Source organism: Anomaloglossus baeobatrachus, chromosome 7 (assembly GCF_048569485.1).
Source record: "Anomaloglossus baeobatrachus isolate aAnoBae1 chromosome 7, aAnoBae1.hap1, whole genome shotgun sequence".
NCBI classification, from domain to species: Eukaryota; Metazoa; Chordata; class Amphibia; order Anura; family Aromobatidae; genus Anomaloglossus; species Anomaloglossus baeobatrachus.
In genome coordinates this window covers 199,940,477-199,964,484 of record NC_134359.1, presented here as the reverse complement: position 1 = coordinate 199,964,484, position 24,008 = coordinate 199,940,477, and the positions used below count along the sequence as shown (strand labels likewise).

The window sequence follows — 24,008 nt, the reverse complement described above, 5'->3', positions numbered from 1 at the left end:
GAAGAAACTTAGACAGGAGATAATGGTTATCCTCTTTATAAAGTATAATATGGAAACCTGGACACATAGGATATACTGTAACAATCTGATTTAAAATGGTTAATCAGTACACAGAAATTGAAATAGGTAACCGATGGGCTGTACCTTACACTCCTCTGCTTTCAAAAATGTTTAATGCATACATTACCGCAGAATATTGTAATTCTCTGAAGTCAATCAAATACGTTAATAATGGCAGTGGTATGGCAGTTTTTCAGCTTTATAATAAAAAATGGGCATCTTATGAGATTGTGCTGTATCAGATAGGAAGGTATAGAAGTGGAAACGAATCCGTGTGATGATTACTAAATTTTCCCAGTGAAAGACATTCGACTGTAGTTTATCTCAATGTCCATTTTGAAAATTGACAAGTTTATTTCACTACCAACAATGAGCAGGAGATAAACTGTGAAGCAAAAAGCGCAAAAGTGTCTTACCCGGTAAGGGAACAGAAATAGGAATCAGATGCACTCACCTATTGTGGTTGTGAAAGTCACAACCCCTGAGTGCATGTGTAGAGATGTCAACAGCCGCAGCCCCGAGGTTAAACGTAGAAATGTAATGAAAAAGAAATTGAGTATATGCCGCGCTATCACCACAGAATCCGCAGTTAATTATTTCATTGCTTTATTCTTTGTACAGGTCAACGCATTTCAAAGACCGCTGTCTCCTTCATCAGGACACAAAGAACATTATGACATCAGCAGAAGACAAGCTTCTATATGGAGCCACATCAGAGGACCGCCTGCCACAATTTCAAATCCTGGTGGATGTCATTAATTCAGTCATGGACAGTGAATAAATGGTAATGTACCTGTGCCGCCCCCGTACCAGCAGCCGGCGCTGCTCAGATCCGGATCTGTGATGTGGCTCGAGGGGTTCTGCTGGACCCGGGGGTCATGTGGACACTCCGACTAAAAGGGGACGTATTTGTACGGAGATGGTAGTAAACTGTCTGTGACGCCACCCACGTTGTGTGGTGAGATGTGGCACCACCGCTGCTGTTGTGGGACACCCAAGGCGATGGGATGGCAGCTTGTTGTTAACCCCTCCGTGGGTAGGGATGGTGGCCCTGGGACCCGGTGACTTGGTGCAGGGGACGGTGATAGCAGGGATAAGTGCGCCTGGTCGGACCAGGGCGTCTCAGCTTACTCACGATTAAAGAAGTCAGACAAGTCCATTGGTTAACCAAGGTCATGGTGGCCGGCCGCCGCGGCCGGGTGTATTCTGGTCCCCCACCTGTGCTGGTGGTCTGTATCTCTTCCCTCTGCACTGTGCTGTAGTGTTGTGGACTTCCCAGTCTGGAACTCGGGAGTCTGCTCCCGGTAATACTGTTGGGAGCCGTGCCTGCTGATGCTGACCCGTGGGATCTACAGGCTCTGATGGATGCCCTATCCCTCTCTGTGGGTGGTTGTCTCTTTTTAGGACTTGGGATAGGACCTATAATCCTGCTCTCAATCGGTTGGTTAGCTAGGCCATTGGTTCCAGTCCTGGCTTCAGGGTCCGAGTACCCCCTCTGTGTAAGGTTTCCGGTCGGGTCTCCGGTGTCGGTACTAGCGGGCTCCAACCCTGTCCCGGTCCACCTCGGATCTGCCGAGCCATCTTCCTGTCTCCTGCTAGCTACGGGCCCACCGTCTGCCACCTAGCCAATGTGTCCGGGCTCTGACCCTGACACCTGTCAGTTCAGCCTCAGGCCTAAAGCTGAGGCCTGGACTCCACTCCACTCCACTGCTCACTACTCACTCAAAACTGACTCCCTACTTCCTGCCCCGGGCTCTCCAGACCCCTAGGTGGGCATTTCCTTCCATCTGGTCCAGCCCACTGGTGTGCCTGTCTTTTCCTGGGGGAGGTGACTAGGGATTTCTGGTTGGCTGTATGTAACCTAGGTGAGGGAAGGTGTTATGCAGGGGCCTACGTGTGACTACTTGCAGTGTCAGGGCGTCACATACCCATTGGAGGTCCTGAATTTTTTGGAGCCTCCTGGAATGCCATCTCATAGGCTTACATTAAAAATAGGAGCCCCAATAATGTTACTTAGGAATTTAAACCCACTAAAATTTTGTAATGGCACAAGATTGTGTTTTAAGAGTCTCAAGCTCAACGTTATTGAAGACACTATTCTTATGTGAAACTCTAAGGGAGAAAATGGTTACTTTTCCGCGTATCCCCTTGCTATCAAGCAACATGCCCTTCCATTTTAAGCGTCTGCAGTTCCCAATCCAACTTGCATCTGCTATAACTGCAAGCAAAACACAAAGTCAATTAAAGTAGTCGCCATTAATTTGGAGAGGCCGTGTTACTTCACATGGTCAACTCTACGTTGCTTGATCTAGGGTGGGTAACCCCAAAAATATTTTCATAATTCATTTACCAAAAAGTAGTACAATAGACAGCCGTGTATCGGTAAATAAATCTTACTCCTTTGTTCATTGACAACTCATAGGTTACACTGGACAGAAGGGAGTGAAGGGTTGAACTATGCTGTCCCCCTATTTTTTATGTGCTCGTGAAAAGAGAGTAAATTTTAATATTTTAAAAAAATTAGATAAAAAAGTAGTTGTTGTTCACCTCAGTTTTCCAACAAATTTGCAAAAATAAACAACTGTTAATGTCAAACTAACAAAAAAGAAGAGATGAGAAAACAAATTTTAAACAATGACGATATAAACGTCGGGGTGAAACTGAAAATGTAACCTTAACAAGTGTAACCAACAATGTAACATATTTAACGAGATCAAAGACACAGGTATTTTGCTGGCTAATTATAAATGGGACATAATATGATTCATGTTATTAAACACATGATGTTGCGGGATACTGTACGACCGATAATGGTACAGAATGATCCTGATTCAGAGGAAAATTTTCACTTTTCACAGTAATTTTTCATTGATACATTATTGTTTTCATTGCAGTAGATCTACAAACTACTAGACTAATAGTCGGTGTGTGGACTTTATATTTAATTCATAGCAGACACTAGAACATTACATCTATGTGTACAGACTTACATTTGACCATGTTGGACACTGCCCTGTGCTCAGCATTTTTCACCTGCTTAGAAAGCGACTTTTCCTTCCAGACCGATAAGACTTTGAAGGACTGGGAGAAAAGCATGATGCAGCAGTAATCGGGAATGGGTGTAACTTGTGAGAGACTAATATAAAAGGAAGATCCATGTAATGGCTTCACTGTCACTTCCAGTGTACAATACCATCAGACAGCAATCATGGTTCATTGGACTGCTGAAGAGAGAGCCGCCATCACCTCCGTATGGAGCAAGGTCAACATTGAACAGGACGGCCATGATGCTCTGAGCAGGTAATATACATATATACATTTCATGCATATGTCATTCTGCTTCAAATGAAAACTGTAACCATCATTGTATTTCACTATAATTATCCTTCTTGGCACTTTTACCAATGTTATTACTTATCAGGCACAGACTCCCTTACTTCTAGGGGTTTTGATGTTCCGTTTTTAACCCATTCTTGGTTATCTAATTTGCCTGCTATACCATCATTATTTCTGTTGACTTAGATTATCTAAACTTATAAAGTTTAAATAATAACTTGGACATTTTGGGAAATAATTAGGTTTCCTTTCTTGGTTTCCTTGTAAATGAGATATTTTGGGCATACATCTGATGAATCAATATGAGTAATTGTTCTCTTCATTCCTATAAACCTTAGGCTTCTGATCGTGTACCCCTGGACCCAGAGATACTTCAGCTCCTTCGGAAACCTGTCCAATGTCACCGCCATCTCTGGCAATGCCAAGGTGAAGGCTCATGGCAAGAAGGTGCTAACAGCTGTTGGCAATGCCATTCAACATCTGGATGGTGTAAAAAAGCACCTGGCCGACCTCAGCAAGTCCCATGCCCAGGAACTCCATGTGGACCCCGAGAACTTCAAGGTAACACACGTATATTAGACTCTAATTAGAATTAAAATTAATAGATTAACTTTTTGTCTGCAATCCAATTCCGAATTTAGTGTAACCATTTTTCTAATTTTACAGTAAGTGAAAATTTCAATTAAAATGAAGGCGAAAAACCAGGACGCTGCATGCTTTTTTCCTATTGGGCTAAGAACTTAAACAGGTAGCTGCTAACTAACAGCTTCTTCTGCACATTAATGATGTCTGCTGGCTCAGGCGGTGACGCTCTTGTTTCATTTTACCACCCATCAGCAGAGCAGCCTCTTCTCTTTTAGTTTGCTCTGTCGATCACCAGTCGACAGAGCAGAACAGAAGAGGAGACGCTCTTATGTTGACGTGACGTCAGCAGAAGCAGGAGACTCGCTGGCAAGAGTGATATGTGACCGCACTGAGGAAGCAGACATCATCACCAGGTACAAGAGGCACGTAGTTAACAACCTCCTGCAGATAAGTTCTATGCTCATAGCAAAAAATTATTAAAGTCCACTTAATCCCTTTAATTTCTTGAAATACTCAATACAGTATTTTATAGTTTAGGAATACTATATGTCTAAAAATTAAATTATTGTGATGACTAGATGTGAGTGAATAAATTTGAGTGGAATAGAATTCTACTAGAATTTGACAAAATCCTCATTCACCAAATATGAGATTATTAGTAATTTCCTACCACGTGGATTAAGCAGGTTTGTTAGTCATTGTCCGCCATTTTTCTGAATTGTAAAGGGCTATCAAAAGGATAAAAAAGCAAAAATCCTTATAGTCACTTTATAAAGGTGCGCTCACATGAGCCGTATGACTCGCACGAGTATCGGATTGCATCACCCGGCACGGCCGGCTTCTCTCCTGACAGGAGCAGGTCGGCTGCATGTATTTCTATGCAGCTGACACGCTCCTGTTCGGAGAGTGTGCGGCCATACTGGGTAATGCAATGCATGACTCGTGTGAGTCATACGACTCATGTGAGAGCACCTTTATTCACATATCCTGCCCTCCTGCTCCTTACCATCACCTGAAGAAAGTATTAAAATCCTCTCACTATGAGCCTGGACATCCAGGTCTGATGAGCCTTAGGTCGGCTCTCTGCAGGTGTCCTTTGCACACTTGTGCAGCCAGGTTGTGGTGAGGCAAGGAGTGGCCGTAGATGTGAGCAATAAGGTAACTATAGGATTTTTTTTTACTTTTTACATATTACGCTTATTATGCACCGGGGTCTACATGGCCAGGGACATTAAATTTACAGTAAATAACTTCTCTACTAATCAAATTTCCCAGGAAAAACTGCGAATAAGAAAATTTAAATTCTGCTTAATCAGCTCATCTCTAGTGATTAAATATTATAGTTGTGTGATGCTAATTAGCACTTAATGTTTGTACTATAACTTAGGTAAAGAAACAATTTAACTGATTGTTTCCTTTATCCACAGCGTCTCGGAGAAGTTCTGGTCATCGTCTTGGCCTCCAAGTTGGGATCTGCATTCACCCCTCAGATCCAGGCCGCCTGGGAGAAGTTCATCAATGTCTTGGTGGCTGGTCTGAGCCACGGATATTTCTAAATTACTGTTTTATTACAGTTGTTCTATCAATGTAAAAAATAAGCTGCAGTTTGTAAAATAAAATGCTTTTTTAAAATGAAACCGAAGCCTTGAGTTATTGATTTTTCATCTTTATATGATTTAATAAAAAATAAGTTGTAAATGTAATATGTTTTCTTTAGCTGGATAACAAGCTAATAAAGAATTGTAGACTTTATATTTTAAGTACTAAAAAGTAGGGGGTTTCAGATATTTAAAGGGGTGGTCCACTACAAAGCATAGAGGCCACAGCGGTGTAAAGTTGAAACAGAAGACTTTTTCTAAATACCTTCTGTTGTGATTTCTGCCTGTGAGTGGCACTATCGCTGTCCACTCATCCCCATCATGTGATCACTGGCTCCAGTGATCTTTGATGTCTGGTGATGTCACGTCAACTTCTGGAATTGGAAGTTGACCCAGCATCACCGAGGCGGGACTCAGTCTCCGTGAGTGACTGGGCTGTGGGCGGATTTTCATCTCACGTCACAGCCCAGCATCTGGCACGTTCTCTCCTTCACCGCAGAGCGCTGCAAGCAAGAATGATGCTGGGCTGTGACAAGCGGGGAAACTTCGCCCACAGCCTATTCACTCACTGAGATTGGGTCTCACCTCGGTGATATCAGGTCAACTTACAGTTAAAGAAGTTGACGTGACATCACCAGACATCAGAGGTCACTGCAGCCCGGATCACATGATGGGGATGAGTGGACAGAGATAGTGTAGCACCCCTGAGCCACTCAGGGCACTACAAGGAACTGCATCCTCTTGGGGATGCAGGACCTACCCCCTGGGACCTGGAGTACCAGTGCCTATACCACCAAAGCACAACCAAAATCTTAGTTCAACACTCCACACCAGGCATAGAGGGTTAACCATGTAAAGGGATGGTCGCCATGGGAACGAGTCCCGGGTTTAGCCAGCCTGGTGGGAGGGGTCAAGAGTCAGTCTAGAGAAGTATGGCACACAGAGAGGTGTGCGGACGTGTCTGAGCCCGAGGGCATGGGAGAGAGGTTGCCAGATCCATAACAGGAGATACCGCTGGACCGGAGCATGCACGGGGCACAGGGCCCTAGATCAGGTGTCAGTTCTGCACGGCTTGATAAATACCTGAGGACACCTTCATGGACTTCACCGAACCAAATAATCCTGGGGCATCAGCAGTAAACTAGGATTGGGGTTCGGACACTTACCTCCCCACAGGGTCCGCACTGCCCGCCATACAGAGAAGGAGACTGTACCCCAAAAGGAACAGTCGGGCCCCAAATGCTCCAGGTTATGGGGACCCAACCAACAGAGAGTGCCGGGGACAGAGCAACCTGGGTCACTATATTGGCACTGATAATCCATGGGACCTGAACCAGCAATCCCTGGGTACGAGTGAGTAGAGACTGTTCATTACAACCTGCGTGGTCTCCGTTATTACCCCGTTACATCTCCCAGGCACGGCCCTACCTGCGGAGGGCCTAACACCATTGCTGCAATCACCACCAGCCCTGGGAGTACCCCCCATTCAGCAGCGGCGGTTCTCCATCCTTAACTGCAACCCGCAGGTGGCGTCACATGAATATTAACTCTTATCACCCCTGTAAATACCCCCTTTTACAAAAGAAGCCCCAGGGCACTAGAGTGACGTTCGCATCTGCAGCTGCCAGGGACCGAGTAAACCCTTCCCAGGGCACGACAATAGCACCACTCACAGGCCGAATTGACAACAGAAAGTATTTAGAGAAAGCCTTCTGTATCAGCTTTACACCGCTGAAGCCAGTATGCAATTTGCAGCAGAACTACTTCAGTCAGTAATTGTCTTTACTTTTAAAAGTATTTTTTTCATTGCTTCAATATAAAAGCAAAAACATTTCAACGTTGCTCCTTTAACACCTACAGTAGTTCACACAATATGGGACATTTATGAAAAGTGGTAGACAGTAGTACGTCTTCATTTTCCAAGAGATCGTGTCTCCCAGCACTACCGCAGAGATTAACTATATCGGTGAGCTGTGCACACCGATATAGTTAACAGTATCGTAGTTTCGGGTGGGACCCTGATGAGCACGTGACGTGGCCATGGGGTCGGGGGTTACCCATTGCCGGGCCCCGGTGCTTCTACTGGGACGTCGCAGTAGCCTTGCCCGGTTCCGTAACCCAGGGTGTCAATAAAAGGCTGGGGATGGAGACGATGGGGGTAGTTGTTCGTGACGCCACCTGTGGTGTGCAGCCAATTATTATCAACCGCTGCTGTACTTCTTTGCTGTGGCAGATGACTACGCAGCTCGGATGGTTTAGCTCTCCACAGGCAGAGCTATGCCCCAGGAAGGATGATGGTGATGGTAGTGTCTCAGACGCTGATGGCGCTGAGGGCACGATGGCGTAGGCACCGGCTGTAATGGGATGACACAAGCAGTGCAGTTCAAAGTCTCTTTACTCACTGCTCGCACATTCAGCTGTTGGAAAGTGCCGATCCCCACTGTGATGTGTGCCGCCCCTGCAGCAGTCGAACCACTCGGATCCGGGGTTGCTGTGGCTCGAAGGTCTCTGGACCCAGGTGCTTGCGGCCACATCAAATGTAAAGGGGGTATTTACAGGGGAGTGAGAGTTTGTGATGCCACCCGTGGTTCGCGGTGAGGGGAGTACCGCTGCTGCCGATTGGAGTACCCAGGGTAGATGGAGTGGGGCATCCAGATGACGTTCCCTCCATGGGTAGGGGAGGCCCCGGGACTCTGGATGATGGGGGTGTAGGGGAGCGTGGTGCAGATTGAAAGCAGGGGAGGACAGTGTACTCACTCAGGCAGTGTTGGTAGTGATGTGACCATTAAGCAGACTCTGACACAGAAGTAAACCAAGTCTCTGGGTGCTGCTGCCACTTTAGGGGAGCTCATCCGGAAGTCTGCTCCCGTTGGTATTGCTGATGGTCTGTACCTTGCCTCCATGACCTGTATTTTAGATGTTCTGAGTGACCCCTCTGCTTGAAGCTGTCAGGGTCCCGCTCCCTACTGTTAAGTAGGGGAGCTGTGCTCTCGTGGCTGACACTTGGGATTTCAGTGGGCTGCATAAGCTGGAAAGCACTATCCCCCTCTTTGTGTTGATGCCTTCGATCTCTCAGCTCTTGGGGAAAGTTCATAAAGAGACTATCCTCCACAGGTTAATTATCAGGTTGCGTGTAGCTACTCCCTGATCTAGAGTCCAGTACCCCGCCATGCTCGTTACCGGTTCGGTTACTAGGTACTCCGGTGCCAAACGTTCTCCAAAACTAAGCCGGGCACCTTTCTCCAATACCCTACGAACGGGTCTCTGACTCCTTCGATCCCAGACTACCGTCTGCGACCTAGCCAACGTCTCCCAGGGAGCTCCAACTCCCAGTTCCTCACTCTTTGGGAGCTACTACTGACCTGAACTCTAAGCTCTGCTCTGCTCTCCACTTCTTTTCACTGACTTCTTCCCTCCCACCAGTCTGTCTGACCCTGTTCCAGCTAGACCACCCACTGGTGTGCCTGACAGGGTGTGGTGTGAGGTGTGACTAGGATTTGAATGCTGATGGAGCAATACCAACGGTTGGGGTCCCAGAACCATGGGGGGTTTAGTCCTGTGTGGCGCCCTAGGACCTGGTCGCCACAACAGCATTGCCCTCCCAAAGGGTTAATGCTGAGCCTGGAGGTAATTGGGAGATCCATTGGCCAGCAGGTTTAACACCCAACACAGTTCTCCCTCCGGCCAGCAGGGGGAGCTCTGAACCTGGAATTCCAGGGAGCCTTCCTCTACCCGACCAGAGGGAGGAAGTGAAGTCAGTCTGAAGGGAGTAGTGGAAGTGAACAGACGCAGAGTGAGCTGTCCTGTGAATCTGGGGCCTAGAGCTGGAGCAGCTTGGCCCAGAGAAGCAGGAATAGCTGAGAGGCAGCAGAGAGACTCAGACATCGGAGTCTGTGGTTGCCAGGGTATAAAATCCGTCCCTGGTAGCCGAGTCCGAAGGGCAGGAGAGCTGCAAGCCCCTGGCCCAGAAACATCCAAGGTACAGCTGCAGCATCAGGGCCCGGTGTGGACTCCAGCGGAGAAGCACCAGAGAGAGGGTCTGCGCAGCCACCTACAGAAAGAAGGGACGTGCCATCGGTCCCAGCAGCAAAGAGGGCCATTGCTGGATTCAGAGAAGCAGGGTCCTATCATCACAAAGCAAAGTACAGGAGTAGGCCTCATACTCAGCTGGCCAGAAAGATCATCCCAAGTACTTCCAGGCCGACCGGATCCCCATCACCACCTGTAACGGTCTCCCAGGACTGGACTGTTCCCAGAGTAAAAGAGGAGAAGGTAAAGAGACTGTTGTTTGTGCCTGGTTCTTTCCTCGCCTGTCGGCCCTGCACCGTGTTAGCCACACAACACCATAGACTTTCACGGGCACCAACTGTATCCCGGGGCATCGCTCCACCTGTGGGGAGCAGTACCATCATAGCTGCCATAACATCACCCCGGAGTTCTCCCATAGCAGCGGCGGCTTAATAGCCGCATACCACAGGTGGCGTCACGAACATTAACTTTAACTCATCAGCCACATATTCAACTGACACCCACCAGGGCCACGGAGCCGGGCCCAGCCACCACCGACTACCACCGGACTAGTCCGGCCCGGCACCGGGTGTCCCATAGCCCTGGGGTGGGCGAGTCAACTTTTGGCGTCACGAACAGGATTTCGTGCCCGGTCACACCGGGTACTGTGCGCCTGAAGAATTGCGCTTTAAAGACTGTATTACTGCGTGTTTCACTGTTTGAAAACTGCCGCCGCCATTAGCCTCACTGAGCGCAGGAAGAAGGGGGGCGTGCCTGACAAAGAGCGCGAAGGGAGCGCGCCATCAGAGCAGAGCGCTGTTAACCCCGCGCGACCCAGAAGGAAATTTGAAAAGTGAACGGAGCCTGGTAAGGTTCACTAAGGGGGAGGAAGATGTCCGACGCAGAGGGAGGGCAGGTGGCTGCCATAGCCCGAGACGCCGCAGCACCAGCCGAAGCGATCCCTGTCGCCGTCGCCCCATCCCCCGCTGTAGCGCCGGTAATGCCGATCACCATGCCGTACATACCGGGCGCAGAATGGCTGCCGCAGTACTCCGGGGAGTCCCATACCTTGAGCGACTTCAGAGAAAGCCTGCACAGCTTGTTCCGGGTGTATCCGCTGACTGAGAGCCAGAAGGTGGGCATATTAATGGGACAGCTAGCCGGCGCAGCCCAGCGTGAAGTGAAGTCCTGGCCTGATACAGATAAAGGGACAGTAACCCAGATACTGGCCAAGCTAAAGAGTACTTTTGACACCCGCACCGCAGCAGAGATAAAGATGAGATTCTTTGGGTGCAAGCAGCGGGCCACAGACAGCATAAGGGACTATGCCTTAAACCTGCAGGAGGCCCTGAAAGCAGTTAAACAAGTGGACCCAGAGAGTGTACGTGAGGAACACAAACTCCTAACTGAGCAGTTCATAGAGGGGCTCCTGTCAGATGCCCACAGGACCCAGCTGCGTATCATGGTCCTGCAGAACCCTGCTCTGGACTTTGCAAAGTTTAAGGACCAGGCCATCCGGGTACTGAGAGAATCTACACCGAATGACCCAGTACCCCTCCGGCCTCTTGCTATCACGTACCCCGGGGTGGTGCCTGCAACACGAGCCACTGCAGGGGCTGAGGCGCAGTCCCTGGATAAGGATCCCACTGCAGAGCTCAGACAGCAGGTCCAGGAGCTGACCAAGACTGTAGCTGCCCTTGCCAAGACCGTGCAGTCTCTACAAGTGACCCCATCGCCTGCAAGAATCGAGTTGGCCTCCAGCCCAGATGACGTCCCATGGATGCGACAGAGGAGGGTTCCGCCGACCCGAGGCAGAGACACAGACCGGTATGATTCAACGGGACAACCGATCTGCCGCCGCTGCAGCCAGGCGGGCCACATTGCACGATACTGTCCTTTAAATGGGCCGAGCCTGGGGCCAGGAGCCGACCCCCAGGTGTAAGGAAGCCCGGCTCAACACCCAGCCGCAGCAAGTATGTGGGAGGACGACCGGTCCTTCCCATTGTGCTGGATGGGATCCCTTTGAATGCCCTCCTGGATACGGGGTCCCAGGTAACAACCATCCCCTACAAACTGTACAAAAGATATTGGGCTGATTCAGACATTGACCATGGCCCAGATGATGATTTAACAATTGTGGCCAGTAATGGTCAGCCCTTACCTCAAATTGGGTACAAAGAAGTAACCATTAAAGTGGGGCGGGTAGAATTGCCGTGTCAGGGGATGATAATTGTAGATATTGATCGCAAAGAATCTGACCCATTGGTAACCATTGGTACAAATGTGATAGAAAATTGTGTTGCCGAAGTGATAATTTTGTTGCAACAGGCGTCTGAAACTGCCAGCTCCGGGCAGCAGCGTGCCCTACAGAGGGAGATCAGAGCCCTGATGAGGAGGCAGCAGGTAGAGCTGGCCGGAGGAGAAATTGGCAGTGTGAGGGTAAGTGACCCCCTCCCCATTGCAATACCCCCAAGAAGTGAAATGTTGATATGGTGTCGGGCAGCAATAGGCCTCAAGGGTCAGGATTACCATGCCTTGGTAGAACCGGTGTATTCAGACAGCAGGCCTGGAGTCCTGATAGCCAGAGGGGTAGCAGACGTCCGCAAGGGGAGAGTGCCCATCCGTGTCCTGAATTGTGGGGAGGAGGAAGCCAAATTGCCCCGGTACGCCACTGTAGCAAAACTGTACACTGTCAGCAACAACACCATCAAAGCAGTGGAACCCTTGATCCCGTCCGACCAGGCGGAAGACAATGGCTCCAAGGGGCAGCTGGAAGACTGGTGCCAAAACTTACATGTGGGCACCGACTCCACCCCCTCACACCAAAAGCATGGGGTTTACCGGGTGGTACAGGAGTACGAGCGGGTCTTCAGCAAACACCCCCTAGATTTTGGGCAGGTGAAAGGGGTTAAACATCAAATCCCCACGGGTGATCATCCTCCCGTTAAAGAGAGATACCGCCCTGTACCCCCCGCACAGTATCAGCGTGCCAAAGAAATGTTACGGGAAATGAAGGAGGCTGGGGTTATCAGAGATAGTTGTAGCCCCTGGGCAGCTCCACTAGTGCTCGTAAAGAAAAAAGATGGTACAATGAGAATGTGTGTAGATTACAGGCAAATTAACCGCATTACACATAAAGATGCTTATCCACTACCCAGAATAGAGGAGTCACTAACAGCCTTAAAGTCAGCTAACTATTTCTCCACCTTGGATCTCACCAGTGGGTATTGGCAGGTTCCCGTGGCAGAGGCGGACAAGGAGAAGACTGCATTCACGACGCCAATGGGCCTCTGCGAGTTCAACTGTATGCCATTCGGGCTCTGCAACGCCCCAGGGACATTCCAACGGTTGATGGAGTGCTGCTTGGGCCACCACAACTTCGAAACCGTGCTGTTGTACCTGGATGACGTCATAGTCTACTCCAAGACTTATGAAGACCACCTGAAGCACTTAGCAGAAGTGTTTGAGTCTTTGTCAAAATATGGCCTGAAGATCAAGCCGTCCAAATGTCACCTCTTGAAGCCAAAGGTACAGTACCTGGGTCATGTGGTCAGCGCAGAAGGTGTGGCACCTGATCCGGAGAAAGTCACCGTAATCAAGGACTGGCCAAGACCCACCACGGTAAAGGAGGTGCGGCAGTTCCTTGGGCTGGTGGGCTACTACCGAAGGTTCATTGATGGTTTCACCAAGATAGCAGCGCCCCTTCAAGATCTCCTGGTGGGCCAGCCAAAGCAGGCTAAGAAGCAGAGCCCTCCCTTTGAATGGAGCAGCCAACTAGAAACATCCTTTGTCCAGCTGAAAGGGGCTCTCACGGGAGAAGAAATTCTGGCCTACCCTGACTACAGCCAGCCGTTTGTACTGTATACAGACGCCAGCAACGTGGGCCTGGGAGCCGTGTTGTCCCAGGTGCAGGGAGGCAGAGAGAAGGTGATAGCGTACGCCAGTAGGAAGCTTCGGCCCACAGAAAGGAATCCAGAAAACTACAGTTCCTTCAAGCTGGAGTTCCTCGCTATTGTTTGGGCAGTGACTGAACGCTTCAAGCACTATCTGGCGTCGGCCAAGTTCACCATCTTCACGGACAACAATCCGTTGACACACCTGGCAACAGCCAAGTTAGGTGCGTTGGAACAGCGGTGGATGGCCCGGCTGTCTAACTTTGACTTTACCATCAAGTATCGGGCTGGCAAGAAGAATAACAATGCTGATGCGCTGTCCAGAATGCCTCACTTACCCGAATCTGGAGAAGACCTGGATGAACTCGAAGAGATAGAGTTACCGGCTTTCCATCATCAGGGTGTTTCCCAGTGTGAGCATGCTGTGGGAGTGAAGCGCTCGAGCCAACACGAGGTCTCGGTTAACCCATTACTCCACCATAATTGGGAAGAGACACAGAACGGTGACCCGGCTGTGCGATTGGTCAAAGAAAAGCTAGCACAAGCTGAGACTCATCTTGGCCCAGATGCTCCAGAAGAAGCCCAGCAGTTGTGGAAAGAGAGGGGACGACTGTTCACCTACCAAGGCAAGCTCTGCAAGAGATATGTCAACTATCGAACAAATGAACTTGTCTGGCAGATAGTGGTTCCGCAGAGAGATGCTCCAATGGTCCTAGCAGCGTATCATGATAACGCAGGACACTTCGGGTGGAAGAAGTTGGAAGCCCTACTCCGTGATCGGTTCTATTGGGTGCACATGAGAAAGATGATCGAGAAGTGGTGCCGAGACTGTGGCCCGTGTAACCTGAGGCGGAAAGACGATGCCAGCCAAAAGTCTCCCCTACAGCCAATTGTCACAAAGCAGCCCCTGGAGTTGGTGGCCCTGGACCACGTGAAGTTAACACCAAGCCGGTCAGGTTATGTGTACGCCCTCACCATTGTGGACCATTACTCTCGTTTCCTGGTAGTAGTGCCTGTGAAGGACCAGACAGCCAGGACAGCAGCTAGAGCGTTCCAGGCATCCTTTTGTCGACCTCACGGCTATCCGGAAAGGGTACTGACTGATCAGGGTCCTGCATTCGAGGCTGAAGTGTTCCAAGAGTTCTGTAACATGTACGGTTGTAAGAAAATCCGAACCACACCGTACCACCCCCAAACCAATGGACTGTGCGAGAAAATGAACCATGTGGTTATTGATATGCTGAAGACCCTGCCGCTGGAGGAAAGGAACCAATGGCCAGAAAAGTTGCCAGATCTGGTAGACCTGTACAACCACATCCCAGTGAATTCGACCAACTGCAGCCCCGCTTACCTGATGCGAGCCAGACCAGGCAAGTTGCCTGTAGACTTTGAGATGGGGACTGTGTCGCCTGAGGCGGTTCAAGAAATAGAGGATTGGGATACAGAACGGCAGCAGCGGTACCGTAAGGTCCAGGAGTGCGTAGAGAGGAGCCTGTCTCAAGCAAGAACGAGGCAAGAACAGCATTACAATCAAACAGCCCCAGCAACTCCCTTAGCACCTGGAGAACAAGTCCTCAAGAAGAAGCGGAAGACGCATAAATTGGATGATCAGTGGGAAAACGAGCCCTACACCATTATCCCCTCCAACTTTGACAACAGTAAGGTGTGCCTCATAAGCAAGGATGAAGGCAAGACTTGTCAAGCAGTATCCAGAGACCGCCTGAAGACGTGCCCTGAGCGGTGCAAAGTTCAAAAGGAAGTGGAGGAAGTTCGAGAAGAGGGGGAAGAGATGATACAAACAATCCTCGGCAAATTCCCCAAGACTTGGACCCGCATAAATGGTGCCGTAGTGGTACCGGTCCTGACGTTCCCACAGTTGGTCGAGCCAGAAACAGAACAGGTTCCGGATCCACCCAAAGAACCGTCCGCCCCGACACGAGGTGACACGCCAGCAGCGGAACAGGAGGATCAACCCCCTGTCAGTGGTGAACCTGTCATACCCTTGGCGACTCTTAGACCACATGGGCGATCATCATGCATACCTATTGGGGTTAGGCCTACCGGTAGTGCTGAGATAGGAGACACACTAAGTAGTCAGGGACAAACACCAGAGCTACGCAGGTCCCAACGCAGCACTCGGGGACAACCCCCTCTAAGGTATAGGGAATCAAATGTATAAAGGAGAAAGAAAGAGTATTTATTGGAATGTAAATAGTTATGCGAAATGTCTGTAATGTTGTGTACAAAATGTTTTTCTTTTTCTTTGACTGTGAAAATAGACAATTGGGCCACTGGACTATGGGTGGCCAACACCTAAATTGTTCATAGTTAGCACCAGTGTGCTCGACACCCCTGAAGAAAAACCCGTCCGGCGTGCATAGAGTGGGGTCATCAATGCTCTGACGCACGCCCAGAGCCTACGTTGGGGGTTTTATCGCGGCGGGTCCCCCATGGAGCAGTGTAATGGACACCCGGCAGGGAGCCACACTGGACTCTTATAGTACTGTTTGAATTTGTAACGTTAAAGAGAATGTGCCTCCCATATTGGGATGAAATGTATGACATGTTATGTTTTGTTTCCACAGTCCGGGAGTACTGAATTTAACTAAGGGGGAGTGTGGCGCCCTAGGACCTGGTCGCCACAACAGCATTGCCCTCCCAAAGGGTTAATGCTGAGCCTGGAGGTAATTGGGAGATCCATTGGCCAGCAGGTTTAACACCCAACACAGTTCTCCCTCCGGCCAGCAGGGGGAGCTCTGAACCTGGAATTCCAGGGAGCCTTCCTCTACCCGACCAGAGGGAGGAAGTGAAGTCAGTCTGAAGGGAGTAGTGGAAGTGAACAGACGCAGAGTGAGCTGTCCTGTGAATCTGGGGCCTAGAGCTGGAGCAGCTTGGCCCAGAGAAGCAGGAATAGCTGAGAGGCAGCAGAGAGACTCAGACATCGGAGTCTGTGGTTGCCAGGGTATAAAATCCGTCCCTGGTAGCCGAGTCCGAAGGGCAGGAGAGCTGCAAGCCCCTGGCCCAGAAACATCCAAGGTACAGCTGCAGCATCAGGGCCCGGTGTGGACTCCAGCGGAGAAGCACCAGAGAGAGGGTCTGCGCAGCCACCTACAGAAAGAAGGGACGTGCCATCGGTCCCAGCAGCAAAGAGGGCCATTGCTGGATTCAGAGAAGCAGGGTCCTATCATCACAAAGCAAAGTACAGGAGTAGGCCTCATACTCAGCTGGCCAGAAAGATCATCCCAAGTACTTCCAGGCCGACCGGATCCCCATCACCACCTGTAACGGTCTCCCAGGACTGGACTGTTCCCAGAGTAAAAGAGGAGAAGGTAAAGAGACTGTTGTTTGTGCCTGGTTCTTTCCTCGCCTGTCGGCCCTGCACCGTGTTAGCCACACAACACCATAGACTTTCACGGGCACCAACTGTATCCCGGGGCATCGCTCCACCTGTGGGGAGCAGTACCATCATAGCTGCCATAACATCACCCCGGAGTTCTCCCATAGCAGCGGCGGCTTAATAGCCGCATACCACAGGTGGCGTCACGAACATTAACTTTAACTCATCAGCCACATATTCAACTGACACCCACCAGGGCCACGGAGCCGGGCCCAGCCACCACCGACTACCACCGGACTAGTCCGGCCCGGCACCGGGTGTCCCATAGCCCTGGGGTGGGCGAGTCACCTGCACCAGACGGAAAGGGGGTGCAGTACTCTGTGACACCCTGACTAGTTTAGCGGTGTCACAGATGGGTTCCAGCCAATCCTGGATACTTCGGAGGTCGTGACCGGCGGTCCCTTCTGTTAGTCTCCTTTCAATGGTCTCCCTCCACCCCAGCTCCTGGGCCGTGGAATGGGTCACAGGTGTCTGCTGCACTCCTTGTGAACCCTGGGATTCCCCTTATTTTCCTAAAAACCCAGGTCGAGCTTCCCTCTCCAGACCACAGGCCCCAAACTGTTTGTTGCCTGCTCCTCCTCCAAAGTGTGACCTCACACGGACACTGTCCGTTGCAGACTGCCTATTGTGTGTCAGATGGCTCCTAACTTCCCCTTATAAGTACCCCGCCGCCCGAGTTCCTGACTAGTGGGCATGAGGTCCCATACCTCGTGATGGTTGCCCCATCACCTACCCTATCCTGGTGCCAGTGACAGAACCCCTGTGTTATGTGTTGGTTGTAGTTGTTACCAACAATATGTTCTAATAAAGGATTTTTCGTGTGTGTGTGTTTTTTAACTGTAATTTACAGATTAATCATGGAAGATATCTCGGGGAGACGCCTGACATGATTAATCTAGGATTTAGTGGCAGCTATGGGCTGCCATTAACTCCTTATTACCCCGATTTGCCAACGCACTAGGGTAAATCGGGAAGAGCCGGGTACTGTCCCTGAACTGTCGCATATAATGTATGCGGCAATTCTGGGCGGCTGCTGACTGATATTGTTAGGCTGGGGGGCTCCCCATAACGTGGGGCTCCCATCCTGAGAATACCAGCCTTCAACTGTATGGCTTTATCTGGCTGGTATTAAAATTGGGGGGGACCGCACGCCGTTTTTTTAAATTATTTATTTATTTATTTCACTGCACAGTATAGACACGCCCACCGGCTGCTGTGATTGGGTGCAGTGAGGCACCTGTCACTCAGCGTGGGGGCGTGTCTCACTGCAACCAATCATAGGCGCCTGTGGGCGGGGAAAGCAGGGAATATGAGATGGCTGTGTGCAGAGCACAGCGCGCCCGCCGGTATAAAGGCTCGGTCACGCTGTGCAGGCCGGCCAATCACTGCAATTCCACATTTAACAGGGCTGTGGCATTGCAGTGGTCTGCCAGCCAATCCCTGCATGAGGGCTGGCTCTCAAAAGAGCGCCAACATGCAGGGAAGAAGACCACGAGTACAGCACGAGTATCGCGAAATTACTCGGTACCCGCCGAGTAGCCCAAGTACAGTGATACTCGTGCGAGTACCGAGTAGTAACAAGCATACTCGCTCATCACTAGTCCTTACTATCGTTTGTATATATACGTGTCCATGTGCATCAATAGATTACTTCCCCTGATGAAACTGCTAGACAGCGTAACGTGTGGGGTCTTCCCACAACCTTCCCTCCACTCTGATACTCCTTCTCTCTCTTGCAGCACCCTGGCTGGCACATTGCAATTGCCCTAAATCCAATGCACAATTGAGCATGGATATTCTGACAGCATCTGACAGTTGCATATTGTCCTACCTCTTGACTACTAATATACCTTTCCTGGTATCGTAATTATGCCGATTAAACTTAGGGCAAATATTTTTGACCGTTAATTCTCCCTTTTGTCAGTACGTTATTTACATCTGCACACTATATGGCTACTGGGACCATATGAAGATAATATCTATGACCGGACTTTACGGACATTGCTGTATGATACTGCATATTCTCCATCCTCCTAATTGGTAGATATTGCTTCATATAACCTCATACTATTTATTTATGGTGTTCATATATGTGTTGGCATTGACATAATTATTCTTTTTCTGCCATTTATTGTCTAATTAGTGAATGTACTCTATCAAATACTTGTATCAATTTACACTACCATATCCTGGTTTTGATAACACAATGCTGAATAGACTGGGAATGTTAATACATGCATGGTGCTGTTTTGAGGTTTAAAGATTAGTAATTATTCACACAATATTGCTATTCTAATTGTTACAGTGTTATGTATATGCATATTTGTTAAGAGTGGAATAATTAGCATCTTGTGGGGGTCATCTCTTGAAATTATTTCTGGTTTTCAATGGTTTTATGGTGTGATTTTTGTGATCTATGAATCCAATAAAATTTTGTATATTCTAATTTGATAATACTGTTGTGCGCCAGTGTCTCGCCCGCCCCAGGGCCTTAAGTGACTCAGTGTCGGACCGGACTAGTCCGGGGTAGTCAGCGGTGGCGGGGCCCGAATCCGTGAACCTGGCGGAGTCAATGTGGCGGTATGGGGGAGATGGTAATAAAGTTTATATAATATTCGTGACGCCACCTGTAAATTGCAGCTTTGTAGCCGCGGCTTCTGGACAGGACCTCCGTGGCTGGTGTTGTGGTAGCTGAGGTGTTTCTTGCTCCCCAAAGGTGGAACGGGTACCCCGGGGCAACCGTGTGTAAAGTCTATGGTGGATGTTGATGAGGTGCAGGGCTGACAGGGCAGTGGAAAGAAACAGACAATGATTTCTTTTACCTTCTCCTTTACTTGTTATCACCCGGTGACCTCCAGGGAGCCTGTTACAGATGGTAATAGCGATCCGGTAACCTGAAAGCAGTTGGGGGGTATCTCCCTGGCCAGGTGAGTATTAAGGCCTTCTCCCTACGCTTTGTTCTTTTCTACAGGACCCCGCTGCGTAAGTTTGACGGAGGCCCTCTCTGCTGGGACTTATGGTACTTTCCGTTCCCATATGGTAGGCTGCTCGAACCTTCACTAATGCCACTCTGCTGGAGACAACACCGGGCCCCTAAAGTGCGGCTGTACCTTCGGGTTGTTTTGGGGCCAGGAGACCTGCAGTCCTCCTGCCCTTCGGATTCGGTTACCGGGACTCAAGCATCCTGGCAACCACAGACTCCGATGTCCGATTTTTAGCGTTTTCTTCTGAGGTGAGCCGGTTCAGCTCCGCTCTCCCCAGAATCTTCCTCCTGTGCCTCTCTGCAGACCTTGCTTTTCTGGGCTAAGCTATCTTAGCCCCAGACCCCAGCTCGCATGTCCGCACTACTCCAGCTCCTCACTCAAACTCCTCTCTCCTCCGCCGTCTGCTTTCAACTCGTGACTGGACTGGACTCCTGTCAACTGACACTTTTCTCGCTGATTGGAAAACTCACTCAGACCAGACCTGGCTGGTTCTAACCGGTTCTCCTCACTACCTCACTACTCCTCTCCCAGGTCAGAGCTCCCCCTGCTGACCTGAGTATGAACTGCGTTGTTTGTAGGTAAATACTGGCCAAGGGACTCCCCCCTCTTGCTTCCAGGCTTAGTATTGACCTTTGTGGGACAACACTACTTTGGCAACCAGACTGCTGGGGCGCTACACTCCCCCTTAGTTAAATCAGTACTCCCGGACTGAGGAAACATAAATAAAACATAATATTATAACTTTTCATCCCTTTAGGGAGGCAACATCACTTGAACGTTACAAACTTAAATGACAATAATACAATATTATTTACAATTATTATGAGTCCAGTGTCGCTCCCTGCCGGGTGTCCATCACACTGCTCCAAATGTAGGTAACAGATCATGGGGGACCCACCGCGAGAACACCCCCAACGTAGGCTCTGGGCATGCGTCAGAACATCGATGCCCCAATTCTATGCACGCCGGACGGGTTTTTCTTCTGGGGTATTGAGCGCAATGGGTGCTAACTATATACAGTTAAAGTTTTGGTCACCCATAGTCCAGTGACCCAGTTGTCCATAAACGTATTCACCTAAAACAAAAGCATTATAGGCAGAGAAAAACATTTCAAATAACTATTTACACTCTTATAGGTACTTTTCCTTTTATTCCCTATACCTTAGAGGGAGCTGTCCCTGGGTACTACATTGGGCCCTACGTAGTACCGGTGTTGATCCTCTGCTACCTGGGGTGTCCACTACCTCAGTGCTGCTGGTAGGCCCAACTCTGACACGTGTATACGTGATTGTTGCCTACGGGGTCTTAGATTCACCAAGGGTATGACAGATTCACCAATAGCAGGGGGTTGATTCTCCTGTTCCACTGCTGGTGTGGCATCTGGTGTTGGGACCGACAGGTCTTCAGTTGGATCTAGAACCTCTACTGTTTCTGGTACTATTACTTGTGGGAAAGTCAATCCTGGTACCACTATAGCCTGCTTTATTTGGGTCCATGTTCTGGGGAATTTTCCAAGTACTGTTTGAATAATCTCTTCCTCTTTTTCTTGAGGTTGGGGACTTTCTTGATCTTCTTCTTTGGTTTTACACCGTTCAGGGCATACCTTCAGACGATCTCTGGAAACTGCTTGATATGTTTTGCCTCCATCTTTACTTTTGAGACACACTTTGCTATTGTCAAAATTTGAGGGAATAATTGTGTAGGGCTGAGTTTCCCAATGGTCATCTAATTTGTGCATTCTCTGCTTTTTCTTGAGTACCTGTTCTCCAGGTGCTAAGGGAGTTGCTGGGGCTGTTTGATTGTAGTTCTTTTCTTGTCTCATTCTTGCTTGGGACAGGCTCTTTTCTACACATTCCTGAACTATGCGGTACTGTTGTTGCCGCTCTGTATTCCAATCTTCCTTCTGCTGGACTGCTTTAGGTGACAAAGTTCCCATGTCGAAGTGTACAGGTAACTTGCCAGGTCTTGCTCGCATCAAGTAAGCAGTGGTGCAGTTGGTGGAGTTTACTGGGATATGATTGTACAAGTCCACCAGGTCTGGTGACTTCTCTGGCCATTGGTTTCTTTCTTCTAGAGGCAGAGTCTTGAGCAAGTCGATAACCACCTGATTCATTTTCTCACACAGTCCATTGGTTTGAGGGTGGTACGGTGTTGTTCTTATTTTCTTACAGCCGTACAGGTTACAGAATTCTTGGAACACTTCTGCCTCGAATGCAGGGCCCTGATCCGTCAGTACTCTTTCAGGGTAACCGTGGGGCCGACAAACGTGTGCTTGGAACGCCCTAGCTGCGGTCTTGGCTGTTTGATCTTTCACAGGCATCACTACCAGGAAACGGGAGTAATGGTCCACAATGGTGAGGGCATAGACATAGTGTGGCGCCCTGGCCTAGCCAGGTCGTCACAGATAACACACAACCCCCCCATCCCCATCAGACAGGGACACCAGCCAAACACAAAATCCTTGTTGCCTCCCTCCAGTGTCTGATGTCCACACCAGGTGGGGCGGAGCTAAGCGGTTGGCTCCACCCACCGAGGAGTTCACAGGCCTGGAGGCGGGAAAAGTGAGGAGTTGAGAGTTTGGAGTTTGAGGAGTGAGGAGTGAACACTTGGGTGTCTGGGTTTGTGGCCCAAGCACTAACAGCAAGGTTGGCAGACGGTGGTGGCCGTCTGCAGGAGTGGTGGAGCAACGCGGAACTGTAGGACCGGGGTCATGCGACGGCCCGCCGGTACCGACCGGGGAGCAAAGTGAAGCCAGCACACACAGGCAGGGCCATCGGACCCCGACCAGGCTTGGAGCCGCCGACAATAGTTAGATCCGAATGTGACTGGAACTCCAGGGGTTTCACAACAGCAAAAGTCCCGATTGAAGGCAACCACCCACACCGTGAGGGTATACAGCTACCGCCTAAGGCTAGAGACCCAAGGGCCAGCGCCTGCGGGCAAACGGGCTCCTCCGGTACCCATACACCGGGGAGCGGACTACCGTTGGGGATCCATAGTAGTCAGAAGGAGAACATCAAGGTGCAGGGAAAGACAGCCGCCATCACCTGTCCGGGGAGAGACACTGCAGCTGGCTGCGGGACCCATCCATCCAGCCGTTTGGTTTACCGAGGACTTTATACCTTTCTTGCTGAGTGAGTACACCCGTGCCATCCGGCACCACGCCACGCTGTCCCTGCAACCCTGCACCTCACCGACCCTGCCTCCCCGTCACATCATTGGGCCCCGGGACCACCGGCCCCTACCCACAGACGGGGAAAACAACATCCCAGCTGCTCCCTACCATCGCTCCCGGGATCCCCGTCACCAGCAGCGGTGGTGCCTATCTTCACCACGACCCGTGGGTGGCGTCACGGACTAAATCCCCCAAACCAACCACCCCTTTCATTCACGGGTGAGGAGCATCGCTCGAGTCCCTGGATCCGGCCCACCGCTCGAGCCACCGAGCAGCAGTCGCAGCAGCGCCGGACCCGAGCATTAGCGAAAGCGCTGCAGCGGCGGCGTCCTCCCCGCCCGCGACAATAACCTGACCGGCTTGGTGTTAACTTCACGTGGTCCAAGGCCACTAACTCAAGAGGCTGGTTCGTGATGATTGGCTGCAGGGGAGACCTCTGGTTAGTATCATCTTTCCGCCTCAGGTTACATGGGCCCCATTCTCGGCACCACTTCTCGCTTGCCTTTCTCATGCCAACCCAGTAGAACCGATCACGGAGTAGGATCTCCAACTTCTTCCACCCGAAGTGTCCTGCTCTATCGTGGTAAGCTTTTAGGACCATAGGGGCATCTCTCTGTGGAACCACTATTTGCCAGACGAGCTCATTGGTCCGCCAGTTAACATATCTTTTGCATAACTTGCCCTTGTAGAGAAACAGTTGTCCACTCTCCTTCCACAGCTGTTGGGCTTCTTGTGGAGCATCAGGACCAAGATGGGGGTCAGCTTGCGCCAGATTTTCTTTGACTAATCGGACGGCCGGGTCACTGTTCTGTGTTTCCTCCCATCCATGGTGAGGCAATGGGTTGAAAGAGACTCCTTGTTGGCTCGAGCGCTTCTCTATTACAGCATTCACGTACTGGGAGACGCCTTGTTGGTGGAAAGCTGGTAACTCTATCTCTTCTAGTTCATCCAGGTCTTCCCCAAACTCAAGTA

General features: G+C 50.1%; 1 protein-coding gene across 1 annotated transcript; it reads left to right on the top strand.

Moving 5' to 3' along the window:
• Positions 1 to 728: 728 nt before the first annotated feature.
• Positions 729 to 5,537, top strand: LOC142246057 (hemoglobin subunit beta-2-like). Its single transcript, XM_075319069.1, has 4 exons — positions 729 to 844; positions 3,244 to 3,360; positions 3,735 to 3,957; positions 5,409 to 5,537. Exons 1-4 carry the CDS (start codon positions 762 to 764, stop codon positions 5,535 to 5,537), a joined length of 552 nt encoding a protein of 183 aa, XP_075175184.1. The 5' UTR covers positions 729 to 761.
• The last annotated feature ends 18,471 nt before the right edge of the window (positions 5,538 to 24,008 follow it).

Coding starts and splice junctions, on each gene's coding strand:
- LOC142246057 (XM_075319069.1), top strand. CDS start 762: ATGGAGCCACATCAGAGGACCGCCTGCCACAATTTCAAATCCTGGTGG. Junction 3,361..3,734: donor GGCCATGATGCTCTGAGCAG/GTAATATACATA, acceptor TATAAACCTTAG/GCTTCTGATCGTGTACCCCT. Junction 3,958..5,408: donor TGGACCCCGAGAACTTCAAG/GTAACACACGTA, acceptor CTTTATCCACAG/CGTCTCGGAGAAGTTCTGGT.